The 25,147-nt window shown below is 33.1% G+C and overlaps 13 protein-coding genes across 13 annotated transcripts; 8 read left to right on the top strand and 5 right to left on the bottom strand.

Moving 5' to 3' along the window:
• Positions 1-102: 102 nt before the first annotated feature.
• On the bottom strand, positions 103-2,466 carry DFA_02801 (uncharacterized protein; the record flags this gene model as incomplete). Its single annotated transcript, XM_004362352.1, has 1 exon — positions 103-2,466. The coding sequence occupies one exon, from the start codon at positions 2,464-2,466 to the stop codon at positions 103-105; it is 2,364 nt and encodes a 787-aa protein (XP_004362409.1).
• Positions 2,467-2,760: 294 nt separating this feature from the next.
• DFA_02802 (uncharacterized protein) lies at positions 2,761-2,907 on the bottom strand (the record flags this gene model as incomplete). Its single annotated transcript, XM_004362353.1, has 1 exon — positions 2,761-2,907. The coding sequence occupies one exon, from the start codon at positions 2,905-2,907 to the stop codon at positions 2,761-2,763; it is 147 nt and encodes a 48-aa protein (XP_004362410.1).
• Positions 2,908-3,088: 181 nt separating this feature from the next.
• On the top strand, positions 3,089-5,231 carry DFA_02803 (uncharacterized protein; the record flags this gene model as incomplete). The annotated part of the gene is made up of 7 exons (XM_004362354.1): positions 3,089-3,329; positions 3,357-3,503; positions 3,572-3,772; positions 3,854-3,972; positions 4,008-4,130; positions 4,193-4,636; positions 4,719-5,231. The coding sequence occupies 7 exons, from the start codon at positions 3,089-3,091 to the stop codon at positions 5,229-5,231; spliced, it is 1,788 nt and encodes a 595-aa protein (XP_004362411.1).
• Positions 5,232-5,940: 709 nt separating this feature from the next.
• DFA_02804 (uncharacterized protein) lies at positions 5,941-10,729 on the top strand (the record flags this gene model as incomplete). Its single annotated transcript, XM_004362355.1, has 9 exons — positions 5,941-5,948; positions 6,014-6,330; positions 6,431-7,141; positions 7,240-7,542; positions 7,637-7,954; positions 8,037-8,411; positions 8,492-8,878; positions 8,971-10,428; positions 10,506-10,729. The coding sequence occupies 9 exons, from the start codon at positions 5,941-5,943 to the stop codon at positions 10,727-10,729; spliced, it is 4,101 nt and encodes a 1,366-aa protein (XP_004362412.1).
• A 162-nt stretch (positions 10,730-10,891) lies between these two features.
• DFA_02805 (uncharacterized protein) lies at positions 10,892-13,249 on the bottom strand (the record flags this gene model as incomplete). The annotated part of the gene is made up of 1 exon (XM_004362356.1): positions 10,892-13,249. The coding sequence occupies one exon, from the start codon at positions 13,247-13,249 to the stop codon at positions 10,892-10,894; it is 2,358 nt and encodes a 785-aa protein (XP_004362413.1).
• A 248-nt stretch (positions 13,250-13,497) lies between these two features.
• DFA_02806 (uncharacterized protein) lies at positions 13,498-15,258 on the top strand (the record flags this gene model as incomplete). Its single annotated transcript, XM_004362357.1, has 4 exons — positions 13,498-13,701; positions 13,808-13,915; positions 14,001-14,750; positions 14,821-15,258. 4 exons carry the CDS (start codon positions 13,498-13,500, stop codon positions 15,256-15,258), a joined length of 1,500 nt encoding a protein of 499 aa, XP_004362414.1.
• Positions 15,259-15,874: 616 nt separating this feature from the next.
• On the top strand, positions 15,875-16,571 carry DFA_02807 (uncharacterized protein; the record flags this gene model as incomplete). The annotated part of the gene is made up of 2 exons (XM_004362358.1): positions 15,875-15,927; positions 16,046-16,571. The coding sequence occupies 2 exons, from the start codon at positions 15,875-15,877 to the stop codon at positions 16,569-16,571; spliced, it is 579 nt and encodes a 192-aa protein (XP_004362415.1).
• A 184-nt stretch (positions 16,572-16,755) lies between these two features.
• Positions 16,756-17,215, top strand: DFA_02808 (uncharacterized protein; the record flags this gene model as incomplete). Its single annotated transcript, XM_004362359.1, has 2 exons — positions 16,756-17,056; positions 17,100-17,215. The coding sequence occupies 2 exons, from the start codon at positions 16,756-16,758 to the stop codon at positions 17,213-17,215; spliced, it is 417 nt and encodes a 138-aa protein (XP_004362416.1).
• Positions 17,216-19,265: 2,050 nt separating this feature from the next.
• Positions 19,266-19,933, top strand: DFA_02809 (C2 domain-containing protein; the record flags this gene model as incomplete). Its single annotated transcript, XM_004362360.1, has 3 exons — positions 19,266-19,298; positions 19,581-19,840; positions 19,915-19,933. The coding sequence occupies 3 exons, from the start codon at positions 19,266-19,268 to the stop codon at positions 19,931-19,933; spliced, it is 312 nt and encodes a 103-aa protein (XP_004362417.1).
• Positions 19,934-20,072: 139 nt separating this feature from the next.
• DFA_02810 (uncharacterized protein) lies at positions 20,073-21,112 on the top strand (the record flags this gene model as incomplete). Its single annotated transcript, XM_004362361.1, has 2 exons — positions 20,073-20,400; positions 20,553-21,112. The coding sequence occupies 2 exons, from the start codon at positions 20,073-20,075 to the stop codon at positions 21,110-21,112; spliced, it is 888 nt and encodes a 295-aa protein (XP_004362418.1).
• A 51-nt stretch (positions 21,113-21,163) lies between these two features.
• On the top strand, positions 21,164-21,583 carry DFA_02811 (uncharacterized protein; the record flags this gene model as incomplete). The annotated part of the gene is made up of 1 exon (XM_004362362.1): positions 21,164-21,583. One exon carries the CDS (start codon positions 21,164-21,166, stop codon positions 21,581-21,583), a length of 420 nt encoding a protein of 139 aa, XP_004362419.1.
• A 111-nt stretch (positions 21,584-21,694) lies between these two features.
• Positions 21,695-22,815, bottom strand: DFA_02812 (uncharacterized protein; the record flags this gene model as incomplete). The annotated part of the gene is made up of 5 exons (XM_004362363.1): positions 21,695-21,807; positions 22,009-22,063; positions 22,202-22,249; positions 22,326-22,355; positions 22,642-22,815. 5 exons carry the CDS (start codon positions 22,813-22,815, stop codon positions 21,695-21,697), a joined length of 420 nt encoding a protein of 139 aa, XP_004362420.1.
• Positions 22,816-23,270: 455 nt separating this feature from the next.
• Positions 23,271-25,126, bottom strand: DFA_02813 (disulfide-like protein; the record flags this gene model as incomplete). Its single annotated transcript, XM_004362364.1, has 7 exons — positions 23,271-23,323; positions 23,354-23,428; positions 23,476-23,734; positions 23,916-24,050; positions 24,119-24,251; positions 24,350-24,712; positions 24,816-25,126. 7 exons carry the CDS (start codon positions 25,124-25,126, stop codon positions 23,271-23,273), a joined length of 1,329 nt encoding a protein of 442 aa, XP_004362421.1.
• Positions 25,127-25,147: the final 21 nt, after the last annotated feature.

Raw genomic sequence — 25,147 nt, forward strand, 5'->3', positions numbered from 1 at the left:
ATGTAAAATAAATAAATTAATATTTATTTTAAATTAAAGGAAGAAATGATGGGTATTAACAAAAAAAAGAAATAAATAAATAATTTATTATCTATTTTTTATTTAATTTTTTAAATTTGTAATTTTGGTAAGTACAGATCTTATTTGATCATTTCTAATTGTAGTAATGTGTACAGGTGAATCTTTTAGATAGTATCGATGTATAATATAATGAATAAACTTCAGTATATCCAATGCCAAAGTGGTTGGTGTTTGTGAAATGGGATCAACAAGTTGATCATCTGATGTGCCAGTTGAAAAAAGAGGAATGAGGGATTGAGGAGTTAACTTAAATATTGATCCACCACGACTTTTAAAATAACCTGATACCTCTTCTAGTCCTTTGGTTAGTACGATTTGTACCATCTTAGAGACTGGTGGTGGATTGGTGAGAGCTTGTGGCACTTGTGATTGACAGACCAGTGATCTAACAGATGCAGCAAGCATACAGAGATGATTGGTAAATAGGTACAATAGCATTGGGAGGGGTGCCGACCAAATTGCACTATCAGAGAGTACAATTAAAGGATAATGTTTTAATACAACTTTGATTGTATCAACGTGTCCTCTACTACAAGATATTTTAATATCATTTAATAGTGATTCTACGGGATATTGTTTGTTGGCAGGCACAGACGATAATAGAGTCGATAATATTGCACTTCGATTGTATTTGATGGCATTGCCGATATTGGTGAGATTTACTTGTTGGAATTTCTCGACTTGACCATACAGCTGGTTGAATACTTGGTCGTCTCGCTTGTCATATGCACCACTACCACTATACATTGACCGATTGTCTTTGTCTTGACCATACGGACAAATTGAAAGAGCATAGGTATATTTTAATGTTTTTTTAGCTTGAGGTTTGTTTCCCAATACCACTGGAATGAGTTCTTGTTCAAGATAGGTAACCATCTCCAACGAGTGTGCTTGTATGAATATAGTGTCGGTGTATCTAGTAGTAATGGTGGCTGCCTTTTCATTATTAATAATCCATCGAATGATATCGACACGATCCATTATGACTGCCATCTGTACCTCTTCAAACAATTGTCTATGTTTTGGTGTGTCATCCTTTACAACAGACTGCAATTTGTTGGCTACCAAGTATAAAAGACAGTCGGAATGAGAGTTTCTTTTATAAACGAGTGTTTCCAAGAGTGACAAATACAATGGTTCATCTCGATGTTTTATCCAGAGTATAATAGACATTCCTTCATGACTACTACACTTGTTTTCCAATGCATGTGTCAATGCCAGACTAGAGTAGATTTGACCGGTATTAAATTGACAAACAAATTGAAAGGTTTCAAGAGAGTGTAGAGCTGCATTGTCTTTGGCACGAGTGGTACACGGTACTTTGACAGTCTCCAACAGATACTGAATAACCTTTAGGTTGCCATTTAGACAAGCAGCTTCGACAGCTTCTTTAGTGGTTCCTTCTTGTCTTGTTTCATGGAGGAATCGAACGACGTCATAGTTGTTGGTAGAACATGCTTGCTCCATGGTGGCTGGTGTAAAAGTCGGGCCGAGGAATCTATTCTGCGACATGTATCTGAGTATGTCGATACTGCATAACCCAAGGTTTGAAAGATCGACATTGATGTAGTGGTCGGGGTCACTCTCCAAATGTCTGATTTTAGGTGTACTCCCATTCCTTGCTTTTATCAGCTCTAAACAATGGATAATGACATGTTGGTTGATTGGTGTCAGTTTGGCAGTTGCACAATGAAACTTATTGTTGTTGACTTTGTACAAATCTTTGAACAACTCCAAGTGACCATACTGTATTGCACCCTTTTGAAGATAATACATGATTGATTGATCTTGACCAGTAGTAGTAGTGGTAGTAGTACCATACCTATTATAAATATAATCTATTATATTTCTATGATTATATTTACAAATGATATCAATTATCTTTTCAATATTTGGTATAAATATTAAACTATGATTATTATTAATATTATTAGAAGAGGATGATGAAGAGGATGATGAAGTAGAGGTAGAATTACAAAGTGAACCAGCATAACCAAAAGTATTAATACATTGTGATAACATTTTGTTTGTATTTTGATTGAATTGATCGTCACTGCCACGGTCTTGACCATCAATATTTAACAAGTTTAATCTTATCTCTTGTGACTCTAATACCGGTGACAATTCATTTAGATAACCTCTAGCAGCCAATTGATACACATTCTCTTTTAATTGGTTCCATCGATACAGGTGTAGTCGAGGAACAAACCGCGACGGTTCAGTTGCTCTAAATGCTACTTGATGTTCATTATCAATCTCTTCTTGATTGATTGTTTTGATCAATTCAAATATTAATCTTTGAATATATCTATTTCCTATTATTCTTTTAAATAATAAACTATTATTACAATAATTATTTATATTACTAGTATCTTGTTCATTCATTATTCATCTTTCTTTGTACTGAAAAAATTAATTAAAATTTTATTCTAACCCATCTCTCTCGCTCGTCTTTATTTTCATATTTTCATTCTCCCTTCTTTTCGATAGTTATTCATTTCATAGGTCAATTAGTAACTTTAGATTTTTAGTTATATATATAAATATTTAAACTCTCAGCAAGTTCACAAAGAGACTTTTTTTGGTAATGTTGGGTTTAAAGCTAACCTTAACACGTAGTCCGACCACCTCGGCTGTTGATTGGGTTTGCACTCGATCATTGTTTTAAAACAATCACGATCAAAGAAGCAAAGAGACCGATCCTACTTTTTTGTTTTCACGGGATGGGTTGTCTGTGACGGATTTAGCTTCGATCATTTTTGTGTAAACCCATGACATTAAGACCGACTGGCGTGCCCGATCATCTCTGCATTGACATGTATCCATCATGTGATCAACAACAACAACAACAGAATTAGCTTGGTCTAGTAGTTGATTCTACCAAAGGTCCGATCCCTCTCTCCTCTTCAACAATATCCATCCCCTCCATCCCTCCCTCATTCTTTATTTTCTCTTTTTCTTTTATCACTCTCATTTTATATTTAAATCTATCCAAAAGAGAGAAGGAATGAAACTTTATAATAGTTTATTACTTTATTTTATATTTTTAAATATTTGTATTAATAATGGATTAATCAATGGTTATTTGATTAATGGTTTTGAAGAAGGATCATGTGAATTGATTCAAAATAATTCAATATGTGCACCGTTTATATACTCTGATATCAACCAGCAACAACAACAACAACAACAATATGTTTATATACCACAAAATACAACTTTAACCAATTTAGAATCAGATTTAAAAGGTTATTTTAGTGTTTTTTCAATTTTAGATAATCCCTGTAAATTATATATCCAACAACTTCTTTGTTCAATTAATTTTCCACCATGTAATAATATAACAATTGTCGATCCAAACAATAATAATAACACCAATTATAATATTGTATTACCATCATATCCTTGTTTTAATGTTTGTGGTATGTTTAATAATACATCAAAAAAAAAAGAAATCTTATTAATATTAATTTATTTAATTTAATTTTAGATATTGCATATCAATCATGTGCTGGAATTCAAGAATATTTACCACAATGTAATGGAGCTGCACCTGGTGGTGGTGGTATTCCACAATTCCCTCAAACAACAAGTACATTTAATATTACAATCAATGGATCAACAAGTAGTAATATTTATCAAAATGAAACAACTCAATGTAATCATAATTATATTGGTCTTGGTGTATTTGGTAAATTATAATTAAATAATAATTAATTATTAAAAATTGGATTATAAATTAATTTATTAATTTAATTTTATTATTATTTAGGATGTCCATCACCATTGGTATATGCACCAAATAGAACAAAAGATCTTTATTTTGGAATAAGTGGAGATTGTGTATTACCATGTCCATTTGAACTATGGGAACATGATAAAGAATTATTGGTCAAGAATATTATCATCGTACTATCAATTATTAGTTTTATATGTTCTCTTTACTTGTATTCAATGGTTTTTTACCAAACAATATAACATCTACAAATGAAGCTATTTTATATGTTGCTATTGGTGCTTTTTTACTTGCTATTTCACAATTTCAAAATGTATGTCTAAACTCAAACAAACAAACTATTTATATTTATATCTTTTTTTATTTTTTTTGAAGCAATTTGAAAAAGATTTTCAATGTTCACAAGAAGATCCAGGAAGATATGTAGTTCAATCAGATGTTAAATGTGGTATTAATGGATTCTTGTTTCAATTGGGTGCAATGTTATCGGTACTTGGTTGGACACTATCTAGTTATGATTTCTATCGAGCTATTCATATGTTGCCAGTCAAGAAATCATTCTATTATATCCGTATTGCAGTGTATGTGGTCATTGTGCTATTGGTGTTTATCCCCTTTGCAGGACAAAAGTATGGTAGTACTCTTGTGAGCAGTGGTTGTTGGATCACTGGTGACAAGACAGACCCATGGCCATACATATTCTTTTATGCCATCGTACTTCCATGTATTGTATATATTGTATGGTGTACTGGATGGACTACTAAACGTATCTACGATGTTTATAATCATATCCAAGGAAAAGCTGTTTTATTTTATAATGTAAATATTAAAAAAAAAAAAGAAAAAGAAATAATAATAATTAACAAATTTATTTATTTTCTTTTATTTATTTAACCTTTAGATTAAATTATTAGTGGTAATGATATTATTTTTATTTAGTGCAGTATTTGCAATATCATATAAATTTTATATGGATCAACAAGCAGATGAAATTCAAGATGCCCTAGAGTTGTGGGTTAGATGTATATTGGAAAAGGGTGAGACTAATTGTCGGTTGAATATTCCTGATTTCAATCTCAGACTTTTAGAAGCTATTACAACAAACACTTGGGGTATACTTGGTTTTATAGCATTTGCACTGGATGCATCACTGATTACAGTTATCAAAAAATCAGACCGAGCCAACAAGATGTTGAAATATTTTGGATTCCAATTCCAAGTTGAAGACGATCTGGCCAAGAGAAAGGCATCAATGTCTACAGCTGGTACACGTCTTGCCAGAGTCAGAGCAGCAACTATTTTAAATACTACCTCTTCCACTTCTACATCTACATCTTCTTCTTCTACTACAACTAGTACTAGTACTGCCACTGATGATAATAATAGTGGTGTTTCTATTGTTTATAATAATTAATCACAACTCTTGATCTTCTTTCTTTCCACACACCCATTATAATCCAAAAATAATAAAAAATAATAATATAATAATGCCCACACCCAACCAAACCAAAGCCACCACCCCAACCTATCGAAAAAAGAAGTCAGAGGATACCAGTTACTCATTCGTTGTATGATGATATCTTTCGTACAACCCACCCACATGAACAACAGGCGCTACTCTTTCGTCATACGAAAGCCGAAAAGGTGAAGCCAAACGATCAACCGATTACTCTCAACCAAATATCGTCCAATATCTTTTTCTTTAGATATTTTTTTTTGAAATATCTAAATGAACATCATGGAAAATTCTCGATGGGTAACGATCAACAGTCAAAGCCGATCTGAACAACTAATCAGAAAAGTATTCTTCATAGCCTCCAGGGTGATCCATCCCTTTAAGTTCGGGGTAAGGTGGCCTAAAATATCCTACATTTTTGTAAACAATAATAGATCTAGATTTTTTGTAAAAAAAAAACACTGCAAATGATGTGAAAGAACACAACTATCATCCAAACAAAAAAAAAAAAAAGAAGATTATTCTTATTCTTATTCTCTAACATCTTCATTCTTATATTCATTCATTCATTCTTTTATTATCATACCCATTATTTATTTATTTATTTTATTTATTTATTTATTTATTTGTGTATTATTAGTTATTTATTTATTTATTCTAAAAAAAAATGGGAAGGTATTTCTCAATATCTTTTTTTTAATACTAGCATTAGTTTTTATTATCAATAATGTAAAGTATAGTAATGCTCAAACACCAGCTACTATTGTGTCCATTGAGCGAATTGGACAAGAATCCTACTCAAGGAGAGATGCTTATCCTCAATGTTTTATCAACTTGAAGGTTGTTTACGACAAAGAGTTACCAATTGATGGTTCCATCTCTTGCGCCAACTGCACTTCTGCAGCGGGAAGCTATATCATTCCCAGAGAAGCTGGCTTTGAGCCAAGTCCCAATGTAGCCTATGCCTATAGATTCCAAATTGCTCAACCCAGTGTTTGGATATCAGTCTCTGACGATTTGGGATTCAACTATTATTTAGGAACTTATTCTTGTGAGAGTATGTATAGAGAAATTAAAAAAAACAAAACAAAACAATCCAATCATACCTACTCTAATAATCTTATCATATTTTTACAAAAATGTATATTTAAATATAGTCATGCCACAAGGACCATATACAGTTGAAACATTTGATCAAAAAATGTTACCTTCTACAGATAATATTTATGCCGCCGTTTATTATTTCCGTATCAAGGAATTAGTCAAACCACTCTATGACGATCCTGGTATTTCCAAGGCTACTATTGCAGATCCCTACTCTATTTCTCTTTTCAATATTGTTTCGGTGGATCCTGTCACTGGCACATTGTTCAAGGTTGGCTTTTATTTTAACCCATCTCTCTATGCCAATTCTGCTTCAAGCTACCTATTGAACATTACCTCACTGTCGGCCTCTTTTCCCGATCTCATCTCCTTTGGCAACCCGATCACTTCGAATACTCCAATTGAAATATTGTTGGCGCCATTGGCCACTGTACCCAGTTCACCAACTGGCCAAGAGTTACTCAAAAATATCACACCCCTCGTCAACCCCCTCATCCAATTCCCATCGGTCGCATCAATGTTTGTCGAAAATGTCAACGTTGCAAACGGTGTACAAGTTGTTGCCTATCCATACATGACAATGATGCAGTACTATTACCAAAAGATGATCATCTATCCAATCTCTGGATCCCCTTCAAATGCCACCATCCTCACCCGATTCCCAATCACTTCGGATGAAGCCTATCCCAAATTTGATCTATACTATTTCGGTCAAAATTCTATTACAAAAGATCTCAATCAATTTTTAAGTTTTTCTTATCCAGGTAAGTAAATTAACTAAACCAATCACATCAATCATCATCATCATCACGTGTACTTATATCTTTATAATTTTTTCTTTTATTATTTTTTTTTATTTTAGATCAAATACAAAATGAAGCATTCCAACTCTATTCTTTAACATCAAACAATGCAACTAGAAACTATGAAGTTGATATTGGATTTAATAGTGAGACGCTAACTGTAAAGGCTGGTTCTAGACATTTGACACTACAATATCCATTTGGATTTGTAAGCGATAGTTCTTTTAGTCCTGGTATCTATAGAATCAATCTTCCTGCTCAAAACTTTGATTTATACGATTCCCTTCCAGCCATTCTTTTTGTTTATCAAGATCGAGTATTGGTAAATCAATCAGATTCTACCATGGGAGGTATTACTCCAGGTATGTATATAAAAAAAAACATTAAAATAATTATTATTTTGAATACTAACTGTCTTTTTCTTTTTCTTTTTCTTCTTCTTCTTCTTCTTCTTAGTATCTATTGGATTAAAATTGGGTGTGATTGATTATTTAATGTTACCAGGATCAAAGATGGTGATAACTGTTGGTGTTGAAGTATTAACCGTTCCACTGAAAAAGATATGTTTTAGTAATGCATATTCAGGTTGTTCCTATTCAATGGATGACACTAATTTAATCGATACAGCTTCCAATGGCTGGCCCATTTACCAAAAGGTTGTACCAGTTGATTTTACTCTTGATATGGTTAGAATCATTGATAAAAGTAATTTTGATTCTCAATACTATTTGTATGATACTGGTAATTCTTTAATCAAACCACCTCCCTTTTTCAGTAAGTCAAACAAATCAATATATATTTTTAATTCAACTTAACAATATATTAATACTTTTTATGTATTTATTATTATTTATAGAATATAATATTGAAGAGATTTCATTATTTAAATTTAATCAAACGATTGTTGATGTATCATCTGGTAGTGTTTCAAATTATTTAATTTTGAATTTTACAAGTGATGCCAATATTGATCATATGATTTATGAACCTACTCTTATCATTCTCAATGGTCAAACTACCAATGAATTACCAGATCCTAGAAATGTATTCAGAGGTAAATGGCAAGATGAAATCCAAGCCTATGTCATTCCATTTGTCGTTCCAATTGGTCTCTATCCAGGACCATTAAACTACCGTCTCCCAATTGACTTGGAACTTTCTTATGACTATCAATCTCTTTCATTGGTAATTGGTCAACAAGATGCTATTATTAATGTTGTAAATTCTAAAGGTATGAAAAAAGTCAAAAAAAAACAATAATATTATTGTTTTATTTATATATTTATTCTTTTTTCTATTTTCTTTTTAAAGGTGCCGATTTAATTCCACCACAAGTAGTATCAGTTATAAAATCACCAAATAATACTACATCATTTGGTTATGATATTGAAATTGAAGATCATGCTAATGGATTCAAGAATGGAACTTTAATTGTTATGAGAAAATCTGATCCTTTCTTTAACTTTTCTTATCCATTTGACCAATCTAATATTATTCAAGGTGGAAATGCCAATCATGGAGTTTATCGTATCTGGATCCTCGATTACAGTTCCTTTAGAACAGCAGATGTCATTGAAATCCGATCCATTGAAACTGAAGATTTTGGTTTTGTTTCAACCATTGGCAATAGAGATTCTTTTACATCTTTTACTATTTACCAACCAACTTTACCACCCCCTTATAACAAGGAAGCAAATAGTAAGTTAAAAAAGTTTTAAACCACCCTTGAAATTAATAATAATAATAATTAATTAATTCTTTTTTTTTTATTTTATTTTCTTCTTTATCAGCTTCATTACCATTTGATAGAGTACCACCAATTGTTATACCACCAAATATTCCAGCTACTTTTGTTTCAGATGGTGTGGATAGAGATATTATATTCAATGCAACCGTCACCGATGAACTGTCATTGATTTCAATGATACATATTCCAAAGGCATATGTAGTGGATGATTTCGAGGTGATTGCTATTGTCGATGGTGTCATGGTTGATTCAAACGCAAACAAGTCATCTGTAGTATTCCAATTCAAGTATACTGTGCCAATGAGAATGAGTAGAATGTTGGCATTCTATGTCTACAATTTTGCAGACAGTCTGTTTAATTACAACGGTAATACGGTTCCAGTCATGTGTGATGTTCAACCAATTAATCAACGTGTACCTATTATCTATTATGTCTCTGAACCATTCAATGTAAAGGATAGTAGTGTGTTGTATGTCTATGGTATCAATTTTGGTGATAGTAACTTTTTATTCAACTTTACTGGAACCTATGAACCATACTCTCCCACCTTTTCATCAGACACACTCCTCATATTCAACGTTGGAGCCATCCCGTTGATTCAAGGTCCAATCGGTGGGTACTGTGATGCTGGTACATTCCAATCTGACATTGTCGTCATCAACCCTAGAGGATCACATTCTGTCAACTTTACAATGTGTGCATCTGGGTGTCCCCAAAACATGCATTGCGGTTCCTATGGAGCATGCGTTTGTAACACTAATTTCTACGGTCCACTCTGTCAAGACTCTGTCATTCACATTAACCCATCACACGGTTCAAACTCTCCAGACACTACCTACAATGGTACTACCAATGGTGGAAATGGAACAAATAATGGTGGCAATGGTGGTGAAAAGTCAGTGGTCTATGGAAAGATATCAGTTGTTGAATTACGTGAACTTGATTTGGATGACAATGTATTACTTCGTCACCCATTCTCTACTTGGCAATTAGACAATAGTAGTCTCTCTTTGGTTGGAGCAGATTATCTTTTAAAGTATAATACAACAATTGCCAACAACCAAACCAATGTTTTGGTAGAAGTTCAATACTTTTCAAAGGGTAGTCAAGTACCATACCTTGACGGTACACTCGATATGGAACCATCAACAGTCAAATACGGTGTCTCTATGGACTATTATCCATTCTCTCAAGGTACCAATACTCTAGAGTTGGTCATGTCTGTCAGCTTGGAGAATCAAGATGCATCATGTAGTGTTGTTGAAAATGGAGACTTGGATGACGGTTTTAGTAAATACCAATACATTAAAACCAAAGTTGATGATATTACACTCTATGGTAAATTTATTAATCTAGCTTCGATCGACGATCACAAGACTGTCATTAAATCTCGTCTATTGGATGAATCAATGAATGAAATAGAATCAACCTCTACCAATTCAGTTGCATTTATCGCCATTTCAATTCCTCATTATTCAACTTCAATATTTATTGATCCTGGTAAGAATTCAAATTAATATCAACAGACATTAATTTAATAATACTTTTATTAATTTCTATTTCTTTTTTTTATTTAGATTTCTCATTATTATTTGATAAAGAAGAAGCATCAGAATCTGATCATTCAATTTGTGAGTCTAGTGATGATGGTCCAGACTACAAATTAATTGGAATTATTGTTGGATCTGTTGTTGGTGCCATAGCAATTGGTATTGCATCGGTCATGTCTTACAAGAAATGGAAGGTTGCCAAAGGTCATGAACGTGCAATGAAAATGAAATTAAATAGATTAAAAGTATAAATCAAACAATCAAACAAACAAACAAACAAATTATTTATTTATTTATTTATTTATTAATAATTAATTAATAATAAATCATATACCTCTCTAATTCAAATATAAAACATATCATTTTTTCTTGAATCATCACTACCAATATTTATTTATTTATTTATTTATTTATTACCAATCATTATCATTATTATTATATTTTGGCATTTCATATTGATCAATGATTCCAATTAAATAAGAATCAATATTTAATTTAGCTGTATCTGAAATAAATTCAATTCTTTTGATATCCTTTAATAGATAGTTGTTTTGTTTGACTGTTGTGAAATGGTAGCGTTCGGTTTCATCACATTGGGTATGTTCGATTAAGAATTGGAGAGTACTTCTTTTACCAGACTCGCTGGCTGCTTTTTGCATCCATATCATTTGCTTTTTGTCAACCTTGAATCTAGAAAGAACCTCTTTAATATGTTCGGATCTTCCATATGCCGATACTGTCGATGCTATATGCTCGAGGTTTAATCCTTGCTGCTGGTTAGGTTGCTTTGATTTCATTTCCATGTAATCAATCAATACTTTGAATAGGTAGAATTTATCCATGTCAAGAAGAACCACTCCAAACAACATTGAATGTAAATCGTCCCATAAGATATTGACATAGTCTCCATACAGACGATACACATCTCCACCCAATAATGATGCAATTGCCAGTTCAGTTTGTTGAATACTCTCCGAACCATATCCCAAACATTCAACCGTACCGATTCCATATGGATTTCTTTCTCTCTCTTTTCTGATATATTCTCGCAATATGTAATCACCTTTAAATGACATGGCACAATATAATGCCTCTTGACTTGGTAGATATGATAGACATTGCAAGATGTAATCGGTAAAGTATTCTGTTGGATGTTCGATTGTTGTTGGACCAAACTTGCGAGCAAAGTGACTATTTTCAAACAACAATTTTGACATGTCAATATAGTCTTGTCTAGTTGCCTTGGCATGAAGCGAGAATGCAATCTTGGCATCTTCAGCAAGTCGTATATTTGGGTTTGTTCTTGTACCAAACAACAGACCATTGTCTGCAATAAGTCGAACCATTGCAAAGTTGCATTGATGTATGGCCACATTGAATTGTCGTAAGGAAAAATCCATTCGAATCATGTCAGAGCTGAAATCCCAACCTTCCATATAGTTGAATGTCCCCAACGAGTCACCAACACATGTTGGAGTAATTCTTAACCTCTCGTAAACATGTCTGGCTTGCTTGATGGTTAATATACATTCCGATGTGAATAGAAATGAGCCGGGGTTGGCTAGTACATCGTTTTCTTCAAGTGCATATAGTATTGGATGGTCAGTCTTTACTAAATAGGCCATGACTGCCTGATGGTACCATTCACAATCCCAAATAGTCAAAATGGCCATTGGATAGTAGATTGGATCTGTGGTGTCTTCTTCTCCTTTGATTCTTTCTTGTAAAGCTGGAATGGGAGCGTCTAAAATTGGTGCAACTGTGTTACTCTCTAGGTCCATGTCAACGATTTGCTTGATTGACTGGTATATGGCTTTAAATGGCATCAAACTCTTTGACAGATGTTCGGCACATTCGATAGCATTGGTTGATTTAGTGACAGCCTTTTCAACCTCTTCTTGAATTTGTGCAAGTGTCCTACTAGACTTGCTACCCCAAATACACTTTTCCAAGTGATTTGCGAGTACCCAGTTGAGCAGATCCGTGTGACCTAGCAATGACTCTAGATTAAACTGAATCTTGGCAACCTTGTGTGTTGCTGCTTGTTTGTCTTCCTTGGCCAATACAAATTGTATCATTTCAAGATTGGTTGTTTTAAAGTTGATACAATTAAATGGTAGGTACCCTTCTTCTTCTTCTTCTTCTTCTTCTTCTTTTTGCCAAGTACCATGGACGAGATTACCAATCGATAGGGAGTTGTTTGAATGTTTGAATCTTCTTGCTCCGATAGTGACATGGTGGTCGTACAAGTAGTCGACCAATTCAAACGAGTTTGATTGGATTGCATAACTTAGTGCATTGTCTCCAATTGGCAATTCAAACGGTTTCACTTGATCGACCATCATCTTTACAATCTCTACGTCACCTCTGAGACAAGCATACTCGATGCTAGCACAATCACCACCACAAAAGAATAAAGGGTCACGATGATAGATGGATAGTAGCAGTTGACGATCCTTGATCTTTGTAAAGAACAGTTCGATGCCACTATCACATTCCCAGAGCGGTGCCAATTCACCCCGATCCGACAACAACTTTAGTAACTTTTCATAGCCATTCTCGAGTACCCAACGTGCATTTGGTAATTCATTATACCTATAACTCTTTTGTTGGTGTTGAAGTGTTTGACCAATTGATTGTACCAATCCAACAATCTTTCTAAACAAAAAACAATTATTGAATACTGGCTCGATTGCATTATTACTACTACTTTTGTTGTGGTTGTTGTTGTTGTTGAATACTAAACCATCATCTTGAGGATTTAATTTCATTCTTTTGGTTGGTGTTGTCATCATTGTGAAGTGAAGGGATAGAGAATAATGAATAAGGAAACAAATAGCCGATCGCGATGCGCAGACAAGAATGATGGTCGACCATCATCTGCATCGAAAAAAAATCAAAAAAAATCGATCTGTCTCGGCTTGGTCTTCTTTTTCAAACTCATATTTTTAAAAATAAATATTGCGGGAATGACTTAACAAAGTCTCCTCTCATTGTCTTTTGGTCAGATTGAAGAGACATGACTACTACGACTAATACGACGAGTATAACAACAATAAGTAATCAATTATCTGGAGTTGGATGGAAACACTTTATCATTGATTCAGAAAACTACTATATCAAATCAAAGTTTAGCAATGATAGCTACTCTATCATATTGACTGATCTAGTACTCGTTTGGTACAAATATTCATCTATTGATAACATTATAAAGGATAAATCGGTATGACATCAATGAATGGAAGAAAGAATATATATATCAGAGAGGACAAGAAGGAGTACTTACTACAAGTATATATTATATGTTTGTTGATGTTTGTTTTGTGTAGAGATTCAACAATCATTTGGATACCAAGATTGAAAAGGTATTGGATATACTCAACGAGAAACTTATCGATCAGAGAAGTGATACAACTTATTCTATTGAAATTAATAGTGTATGTATATTATGTAGTATTGATTGATGAATGAAACACTGAAAGTATTGACTCTTCTTCTTCTTTTAATTCATCATGATGCTAGCATTCATATGAAGCAAGTTTAAATATATCATCAAAATTATCATTCTATACATTTAAATGGTCATTTGAATGTGAACCAATGGAAAAAGAGACCATATTGAATGTCGAATCTAGAAGATTACATTCATTGTACATTAAATCAAATTTTATTAATCCTTTATTATATCTCTCTCAACATCAACAATCTGAAATTAAATCATTACAACATCAACAGCAACAACATCAACAACAATTACAACAACAACAACAACAACAAAATACTAATACTAATAATAATAAGTTAAACACAAATCATACTGTTGGAGATAAAAGGTCAAGACAATATAATTCAACATCAAGTTTAAACTATAGAACTCAAACAACCTCAACTTTAAATATTAATAATAATAATAATATAAATAATAATAGCAGTAATGTAGATATTAATATAGATTTCAAGAATCAACCAAAATTTGATCTATGTCAAGACTCTACCATTCAATTCTTTACAAAGTATCACAATTATTTGACCAATTTGAATAATAGTAATAATAATAATAATCAACACCAACAACATGATATATCTGATGATCCATATATGTTGAATAGTTCATTATCAGGTATTCATAATACCAATATGGTCGGCGGCGGCGGTAGTGGATATTTCTATGATTCATCACAAACATCAGGATTAAATTCTCAACATAGTTCATCACTGTCATCTTTAGATTTTGATGGTTCTCAATCATCATTACAATTATATTATGAAGAGGTATGTACAATTAATTGTATAATTAACAAATTAGAATAAGTTTATATATTGATTTATTTTTTTAATTTAGACACCAAAAAAGAAATATAATAATGTAAAATTAAAGGATCGTCATGGTAATCATAATAGTAATAATAATAGCAATATAAATTTACAATCAACACTTACAACACTTGCAAATTATAATTCATTGGATAGTAGTAGTTTAGATATCAATAATAATGGCAGTTTTAATAATAATTTGACATCTTCATTTGATGCTACAACAACTTCATCATCATTCTCCAACAACAACAACTCCTCTACAATAGGTGGTGGAAACAACTCTAATTCTAAAAGAGTAGTATTGAATCTTTCAACCAGCAGTAGTAATATTCAACAACCAAACAACCCACCACCTGATGACGCAAGTAATGAACAAGATGAACTAAGAAGAAGATTAGAGATTCAAGAGAAATTAGAGAGTGCAAAGAATAAAAAACAGAAAAAGAAGATCAAATTGATTTAATTTATTTATTATTTATAATAATAATAAGGACCATCGTATCGTATTGTAGTAGATTTAAATATTATTTCTTTTATCGATTGGTACAAATGGAGGATCAATAACAATCAACAATCTATCACAATTCAACATACAAACAATCAACATTACATTTTTCAATCCAACCAAACAACTTGAAAAATCATGTCAAATAACATCAAAACAAGGAACATCAGTCACTTGGTTCCACCTCTATCTGGATTTCATAATGTAATTGTATTGGTGATAACTTTGGTGATAACACAAATAATCAAGTATCTGTCAATGTTTCAACATCTGAGATTCCATGTAATATTATGTTTGCATCATCAACTCAGATTATTTGTAAACTAAAATCAACCCTTTTTGGAAATACCAAACTCCTACCCATTTCAATTTCAGTTGAACTGTTTATACTCGAACATTTAAACCTCATATTTGTATGTTATGTAAAAAATTCATTCCTACTCTTAATCTTTGATCATTTTTAAAATCTAACTCCATTTTCCCTTTTATAGTCTGTGACAATAGATTCCATTCAACCATTCTATTTGGAGGAGAATATTAAAGAGTAGAGCAATTAATGATTGACAATATAACAATGGGAGCAACACCAAATGCTCCATATATTGGTGCAATTGAATCTAAAGAAATGTTACAATGCTTTAATCAATCACTGAATTTACTTGGATATGAAACATATAGATTTTGGCAAGGTGTATCATACAACAGTAATAATTGTATATGGAACTCAATTACTTGTTTCAATCAGTGGTAATTTTGGAATGGATCAATCATATGTTTTGGTATCAATCAATGAAAAACAATGTAAATTACCAAGATTTATTGGAAATGGTTTAAACAATTTACTTGTTTATTGGATATTTGTTGAACCAAACTCTACTTTTAACCAAGATGAATCTTACAATAATGTAACTGTAATAATTAGAGTTGCTGAAATGGTTACAACCAAAGTTACTAAAATGATTACATCTATTGCTAAAGAGTGTCCCAACAATTGTTCCAACCATGGAGTATGTATTCCAATACTTGGTGCTTGTGAATGTTACATTGGTTATCAATCATTATCAGATTGTTCATTTTTATTGGTAAAACCCCACAATTCAACCGATGAACCCAACTCTTTTGATATCAATTTTAAATCTGGAATTCAACTCATTCGAGAAATTGATCAAAACAATTCAACTATCGGATCCATTTCAATGGATAATGTAACTTGGGTGCGATTGAAACGAACATCTATTGGTATAACAGAAATTATTGGAACAATCCTTTAATCAAACTACTCGTTTCCAAGCCAAGATTGATCAACTCCAAAAACCCAAATATTCTTTTAAAATTATCGATTGGCTAGCCATGGTCATCTGAATCACCAACCAACGCACTCCAAGTGATATTCTATTCGAAATCAAAAGAGTGTCGTGGCGATCAAAATGTATGGACAAGACTTAAAATTGGAGAATGGCCACTTCATGTTTAGCAAGTAGCATGATTATTGGCAATGACACTACAAAAATCATTCCATCAAGAGTTACCATTCTTCCAAATGATGGTGATTCATTCTTCCAACAACAAAATGAAAACCAAGGATACAACCTTTTAACAGTATTTGATATCCCTCGATTCAACCAATCAGTTGAACTCGACCCATTCAATGCATACAATATTCGTGATGAATGTAAAACTGATAATGAAAATAGTGACGAACCATTTCAACTATGGCTAACCATCGTCATTTTCGGATGTATCATTGGTACTATTAGTTTTTATAATGGTTGTTGTCTCGATTATCAAGCTCATAATAGTCATCAAGAATCTGCAGAACCAAAACCCAGTTGAACCTGCTGAATTAAAGACAGTTCCAACTTATGATATTTGTCTTGAAGCTGAAAGAAAGATAGAAGATATTGACCAATTTTAAATAACGTATTGTATTCATTCCAACTAATTAAAATAAATTTAAATAAATATTAGTTGAACAAAAACTTTGTTCAAATTTATTTTTTGCTTGGTTAACCATCTTGAATATTCCAACATGTTTGGTTTCTCCTCCACTGGATGACTCTCTTCCCTTTTTTGATCCAAATAGATACTTTCCTTGTAGTTGGAAATAACATTCAAATTAAATTGCGCTAAGGTGTTTTGTAAAAAAAAAACATTAAAATTATTTTTTTTAAATAAAATAATCTATTATTATTATCTCTTTTGTTTTGACGTTGATCCACGTGCTCTGGTTAGGACTAAATATTTTATTTATATACACCCCCCACTGTTATTTAGTTATTTTGTACAAAAAAAATGATAGTCAGTCTCATCTTTTAGTAAAATGATTTTCTAGATGACTATTAAAATCACTTTTCCAACCAATATATGTATGAGTACCTTGAGAAAAGTCTCGAATAAGAGTGATGGCACCTAAAAGATAGGGTGCTATACCGATCGATTCGGCATACCCATCTCTAATGGCTCTGTTGGTTTCAGAGTTGGGGTCCTTGGCATCGGGTCCTTTTGGTTGTTCGGTGTTTAGTGCCGCCGTTTGAATGCACGAGAGGAGGGAGCGTCCGTGCTCATTGTTTCTGATATATTTCGACCTTGCCATTACTACGAGGTCGTCCAGGCGATTGGGAACAGGTTTGGTACTGATGTCCACCAGCGACTCGTCGGAAATGACAAACTTGCGAAGGACGTTGAGGGTGGATGCGGTGCGGTCCCGCCACATGTGCACACTCTGTAGCACTGATAAATTAGTTTGTGCATTTGTAAGGGGAATGGCTCGGTGCCATAGATTCGACTTGTCAGGTGGCGTGGTACCCAATGCCACATCAATGTATACTCTAAGCTCTTGTTGCATCCACTCCATGCGATCGAGTTTTACGAGTCGTTGCATAAGTTCTTCGTACGCCGGCAACAAGTATCCCACGTCATCTTTGGCATAGTTGATCTGCTCTGACGTGAGGGGTCGCACCGACCAATCCGATCTCTGTTGTCGCTTGTCAATCTCCTTGTTGTACAGCTCCTTGACAAGGTCCTTGTATCCAATCTGTTTGTCTGTGAGTCTACACAGTCCCGCAGCAATCTGTGTGTCAAACATGTTGACGGGCATCACATTCAACGTGCGATACAATACTTCAATGTCCTTGCTTGCGTCGTGAAACACTTTGACAATGTCTTGACTCTTCAGTATTGCAATAAACGGTGTCATGTCTTTACACTGGATGGGGTCAATCACCGTCGCCTCTTTTGTCACATTGTCTATTACTTGTATCAGACATAGCTTTGCCCAGTAACTCTTTTGTGTGTCAAACTCTGTATCTATCCCTATTACCGTCACTCTAGATCCTATCAATCTATTACAATATATTATTAATTCTTTGTTATTTTCTATATACATAGTTTTATCTGTACAGATTATTATTATTACTGTTATTTAAAATGATGATGATGAATCTTTTTTGTTTTTTGAACAATCCAAAGATGCAGTTTTATAATTTATATTTTACAGTATTGGATTCAATAAAGAAACTGTAGTTAGATAGACATCGATCACTTCAATTATTAAATAATATATTATCAGGGCCATGATACTAAAACAGAGTACTCTTGTTGTGAACCAATATTAAAAAATAATTTAAATCTTTATCCTCTCGCTCCCTCTCTCTAACTAGTTTGTTTCTATTCTATTAGATAATTTGATATTGATAAATAAATAAAACTATCTTGTATACTCGAGAAATCAAAGCTGTCAATATTCATTGATCAATGGTTGAATGTGTGGCGCTACCCAAATTTGAGGCTTTTTGAAAAAATCTATCACCTACTTCTTTGAACTTGAACAACCAAAATATCTTCTACCGCGATAAGGTCAAGAATCGATATTTATATATAATAGGAGGGATGGAGACTTTCATAGCAAAAGCAACCATTTATTATTTTATTTATATCTATCATTTAAACCTTAAACAAATAAAGAAATGTCAATCTACGAAGATATTATTAGATCACAAGTATGAAATCATCATTCAGGAAGAAATCGGGTGATCATGTGAAACAACACCACTAACATTCAAAATTTCTTCAACTTTTTATAGGTTAAACAGGTAATTACTACAATACAAATAGAACAATACAACAACATTCATCAACAACAACAACTAACTTGGATCCACACAAGTTTATGGTGTTTGATTTTTAAGGACCTTTTTTTTTATTTTTTTAATTAAATAATCCTATACCAATATAAGATACAAATACTAATATATATATATATATCTACTACTACTTTCTAGGGTAATTTTGGAGGAAAAAAAGGACCCTTTGCCTACTTGGCTGACAAGAAAAAGAAGAAACCAACCAAGGAGATAAAGTTTGAAAATTGGCTTGCTTACAGTGTTACAGTGACGTCGGCAGAATTGTTCAAGGCCACAGACAGCAATGGTCTCTCTGATCCATACGTCAGAGTTGGAAAGGTTGGAAATGATGGTCTCTTTTCTAAAAAATGGGTACTCCAAACACCTGCCATACCTAAGATCCAAAGGACCACAAGATTGTAAACGCCAAGGTTACATTCTCATTTAGATGTACTGATAGTTGCACAAAAGATAAGTTTTTTTCTTTGTACAGTTCTTCTACTTCTATTTAAATAAAATAAAAGTACTATTTTTTATTAAATTAATGAATTGTACCAAAAGAGAGTCTGCTGATCACTTCTCTAAAATTGGCTCTGGTTTTCAAGAACAACATAATCACCGAAACCACTATCCAAAAAATATGTCTATATTATGAAAGGTTATGGATCTCGATACTCAATAGGATTATTTTTTTATTTATATACAATCAAACAAGTCTTGGCACAAAATGTTATTTATAATATTCATGATAGAACAGTTACAATATTGGATGAGACAAATATGGGAGATGTAAATAATTATGTACCATTGATTGCATTTTATTCAACCGATGCACCAATCATTGATAGTGTTACCAATATAATACCTGGAATGGCGTCGATGGTTACAATCAATGGAGATCATTTTGGAAAGGATAGTTCATATGTTTTAATATCGATGAATGGAAAACAATGTAAACCACCAAGATTTGTTGGAAATGGTTTAAACTAATGACTTGTTTATTGGATAATTCGTCTCCTGAATCAAGTAATAATTCAGATAATTATATTGTATCCATTAAACTTATTGGAATGGTTACAACAAAAGTGATATCCAATACACTTTCAAAAGAATGTCCTAATAATTGATCAGGACATGGTGTATGTAATCGACAATTTGGTAGTTGTCAATGTGACAGTGGTTACAACTCTTATTTAGATTGTTTAGCAGTAGTAACCCCAAACCAACAATACAACACAACAGTTGGAGATAATGGTACATCAACTCTATCAACAAATGATACTAGTCCAGGAATAGTTACCAATTTTACAACTAGAATTCAATTAAGAGAGATCAATCTTGATCATTCAATCATTCAAACTATATCAATGGATAATATAACGTTGGAACTATTGAATCATTCATCTACTGGAGAATCAATATTTATTGGAACAATGTATAATCAACCAACTAAAATACAAGTCAATGTTAATCAATACATTGATACCAACACCAGTTCATTTTTAGGTGAAGATATTCAAGTACCATCAAATTCAATCAAATATACAATTAAAATCATTGATTGGGTATGGTCATCACCTATCAACACACTTCAAGTTATATTCCATTCGAAATCAGATTCGGTTGTATATGATAAATGTGGAGTTGTGAGAGTTAAAAGTGAAGTATCACCAGGTGATCAAATTGTATGAACTAGAGTTCAAGTTGGACGATCACTACTAAACTGTAAAATAGCAAGTAGAATGATTATTGATAAAGATAAAATCATTCCATCAAAAGTGACTATTCTTCCAAATAATGATCCACTCTTCTCCTCTCAACAAATGGTCAACCAAGGATACAACCTTTTAACAGTATTTGATATTCCACAGTTCAAACAATCAGTTGAACTCGATCCATCATTCAATGCAATTATGGTTGGTGATGATGTAAATAGTTGGCCTGATGACAGTGAATGTGACACAGAACAAGAATTTTCACTTTGGAAAGTGATCATCATTGTTTTATGCGCAACATGTGTACTAGTATCTATTATTTTAATAGTGATTGGTGTAATGAAACAAGAAAAATTAAAAAAAGAACATAATCTTAGAATGGTGCGAATATTAAATATGAACCAAGCTGAACAGAACAACAACGAACAAAACATTAGAAATAAATAATAATACAGTAAATTAGGGTCAGTTTCTGGGTGGGAAATGGGGTTTCTTTTGTCTGATATCGCCTTTAATAGAGGAATGTCCATGTTGAGAGTTCTGGCGGCTTCAATTATTTTATACTCCAACGGGATGCTTCCGGTATCTTTGACAACATATTGAGGCTTTGGTGTTCTTTGTGCAAAGTTGATCAAATTTATTTGTTTGTTTGCAAATGGAACGACATGTTACTTTACAAAATATTGAATGGCAGGGGCCATGTATACGTAGGCCTCGTCTATCTCGTACTTTGCGTGAGATGGGACATTGTATGGAGCCAACTCCAGTTGGTTTATTCTCGTGGTCAACTCATCCAACTTGCGAAGGATGCTTCCTTCTGCAAAATATAATATTGAACTATATTTATTTATTTTTATGAAAACTCAAATTACTATTTGAGGTCACAACCCAAACCGTCACAAATCTATGAGGTTTAGTTCTCGTTAACTAAACAATGTGAAGGAATGCATTAGTCATTCTTCAGTTAGTCATTCTTATATATCTATATATATTTACACAATAAATTAGACAGTATATTCAGTGCCCACCAGAGGGCCATCCCACGGTATTATTGTATTCTGATACCATACTACACCAACCAACAGTATAACATGGTATACAAGAATAATACAACTATTAGTTAAATATTTAAGCAATAAGAATCAATTAAAGAATAATAATAACAGCAACAGTACATTATAGTAACTACAATTGTTAAATATGGACGTGAATAGTACACCTATAAGAACAATGTCGTCTTATCAAGAGTATGCCGATTTCGATGAACATTCAACAGCGAATCTAATCGACATGTTCAACAGTGTCTCTGAAAAGGATGTCGACGACATTATTCATCATCGTTTAACCTCAGAACAATTACTGGCCAGACTGCGCAAACCATCATTGTTATGGTCCGATGCAAACAACCTGGTGTTGATAGAGCTCGGAGTATTGTCGACTCCTGACATGGACAACAAGTCTCTCATCGATAGAATGTCCAGCTTTTTGGCTAAGTACAAACTCACCATCAAACATGGTGAGATGGCCTGGCAATAATTTCTCCACCAATGTCCCAACGATTGTGGTTTGAGTGTGTGCGAATCGATGACGAACTTTTCAATTGCGACGACCTTGGCACGATAGACTGGGTCACGTAATACGATCTTAAGAATAGGCGTATTCTTGTAGACGACGGCCATATTACCTTTGACCTGACTAATGGCCTATCGTGCCAAGGTCGTCGCAATTGAAAAGTTCGTCATCGATTCGCACACAATCAAACCACGTCAGCCAAGTGTGCCGTCAACCCCAGCAAGTACAAGGATGGTTATCCTTTGACAGGTTATGCCAAACGTAAATCTTCATCCGCGGCTAGAGGCCAAGGGAAGGGATCCAAATCTACCAGAGTCAAGTTGACCAAAGATCAAGATCTGGATGACAAATCGGTATGTACAGAGTTTACTGTCAAGAAGAGTGTCGACTCATCGTTATTTGTCAATGGTAAGATTGGCAATACGGATGTGTTCGTCGACATCGACACCGTTGCTTCTATAAATCTAATCCATTCTCATTTACTCTCTAGGATGATGACAAAATGGACGTGGAAGATTCCGGAAAGAAGAAAAAGTAAGGTGCAGATAGCTGGTATTGGTGATCAGCTAGTGGTACCTGTAGATGAAATAAATTTAAATCTAACGTTGCATACGTCTAAAAATAAATCTATCTCATTAAACTTACCTTTTCTTGTTATTGACACTGTGTCTAATACTGATTTATGTCTTGTTGGAATGAAATCATTAAAAGTACTATCATCTGTGATAGATATGAATCATGATTCGTTGTCTTGTTTCTTTTGTTACGTTTCGTAATTGACAGGCTAAATCTAGATAGTTCTTCTATTGCTTGAATTTTATCATCTTTTCTGATTCCATCATTCACAAGAAGAGTGAAGAGATCTTCTACTTTTGTGAGTCTGTTGTACGCTTGATGCTCGTCCTCCTCTCTTTCTTCATAGGATCGCTTTGCTGCTAGTAATCCGTCCCTCTCTGTTATCAACTCGTCTCGATGAGTTTCTATACTTTTCTTGTTTTCGTCTTCAACATCACAAAATGAGGACATCTATATAATTATATAGATGAGGACATTATATAATTATATATATAAATATGTACAACAATAATATTCAAAAAGAAGGGTACCAAATAAATAATATTTTTTCGTTAATGGGGATTTTAGTGTATCTTTTATTTTATTATTTTAAATTAAATTTAATTTAATCTTGCTTAATTTCCTTTTCAACAGCAGTAGTTGGTTGTTCAGAGGACTTGGCAACAACTGGTCTTGGCTTTGATGGTGAGAAGAAAACCCATCCAAGGAATAAACCTAAAGTGAAGAAAACTCCAAGGAATAACCAAACGTATACAATAATAGCATTCTAAAAAAAGAATTGAAAAATTAATATTAGATCCCTCATATAATAATATTAATTTGTAATTAACATACTTGAACTAAATCAAAGGTCTTGTTCCATGGTCTATTGTGAACAAAAGTACCAATGTTACCAGCACCCAAATAAAACTTAAGGTTTGCTTCGGTTGGTTCCATAGAGAAATCCTTCATTCCCTTACCTTCAAAGCTATATTAAAATATATATATATATATTTATATATTTAAATGGTTAATATAAACCATTTAATCAATCTTATCATACAGTACTATTTGGGATTTACATACAATTTAAAGGTTGGATAACCTGGGATTTGGTAGAGTTGACAGATTTCCTTTTCAACTTCACAGTTGATCTTTGCAAAATTGACAGTATTCTTGTAGTTGTTGGCCATCTTTTCAAAGGTTGGAACGTACTTTTTGCAGTATGAACACCATGGAGCGTAAAAGGCAACCATCCATTTACCATTGTAGGTTTGGTCAAAGTTGTCCTTGGTAAGTTCAACAATTGGAGCAGCAGCACCACCAGTAGATTCAACTGATCCACTAACAGCATTCTTGGTTCCAGTTGGCTTGGCAGCAAATGAATTAAATGATTCAATCTTTCTTTCACCTTGATATTCATAATATGATTTACCATTATCAGTAAAGCTAAAAATAACAACAATAGATAGATAGATAGATAAGAGTAAGAGAGGTTAGTTTCTTTTCTATAGTCTATTCTATATATCTATATAATCTAATTTCTACATACTACATAAGAGTTGGGTAACCTCTAACCTTGAATTGAGAACAGACAGACTTTTCTTGAGTACAATCAACCTTGGCATAGTTTGCAACGTCCTTGGCAGTCTTGGTAGCAAGTTCTTCCCAAAGAGGAGCAAGCTTCTTGCAATGTCCACACCATGGGGCGTAGAACTTGACGAACCAATTACCTCCACTAGCAAGGGTAGAATCAAAGTTCTTCTCTGTAAGGACTACAACCTCACTAGCTGGAAGATCTTGTGATGATACTACTGCAGCTGCAATAACTAAAAGAGTGACCAATGTAACAATAAACTTCATTCTTTCTATATATCTAATAAT

This window comes from Cavenderia fasciculata, assembly GCF_000203815.1.
Source record: "Cavenderia fasciculata unplaced genomic scaffold Scf_Dfasci-G-b-205a01.r1-3, whole genome shotgun sequence".
Lineage (NCBI taxonomy): Eukaryota > Evosea > Eumycetozoa > Acytosteliales > Cavenderiaceae > Cavenderia > Cavenderia fasciculata.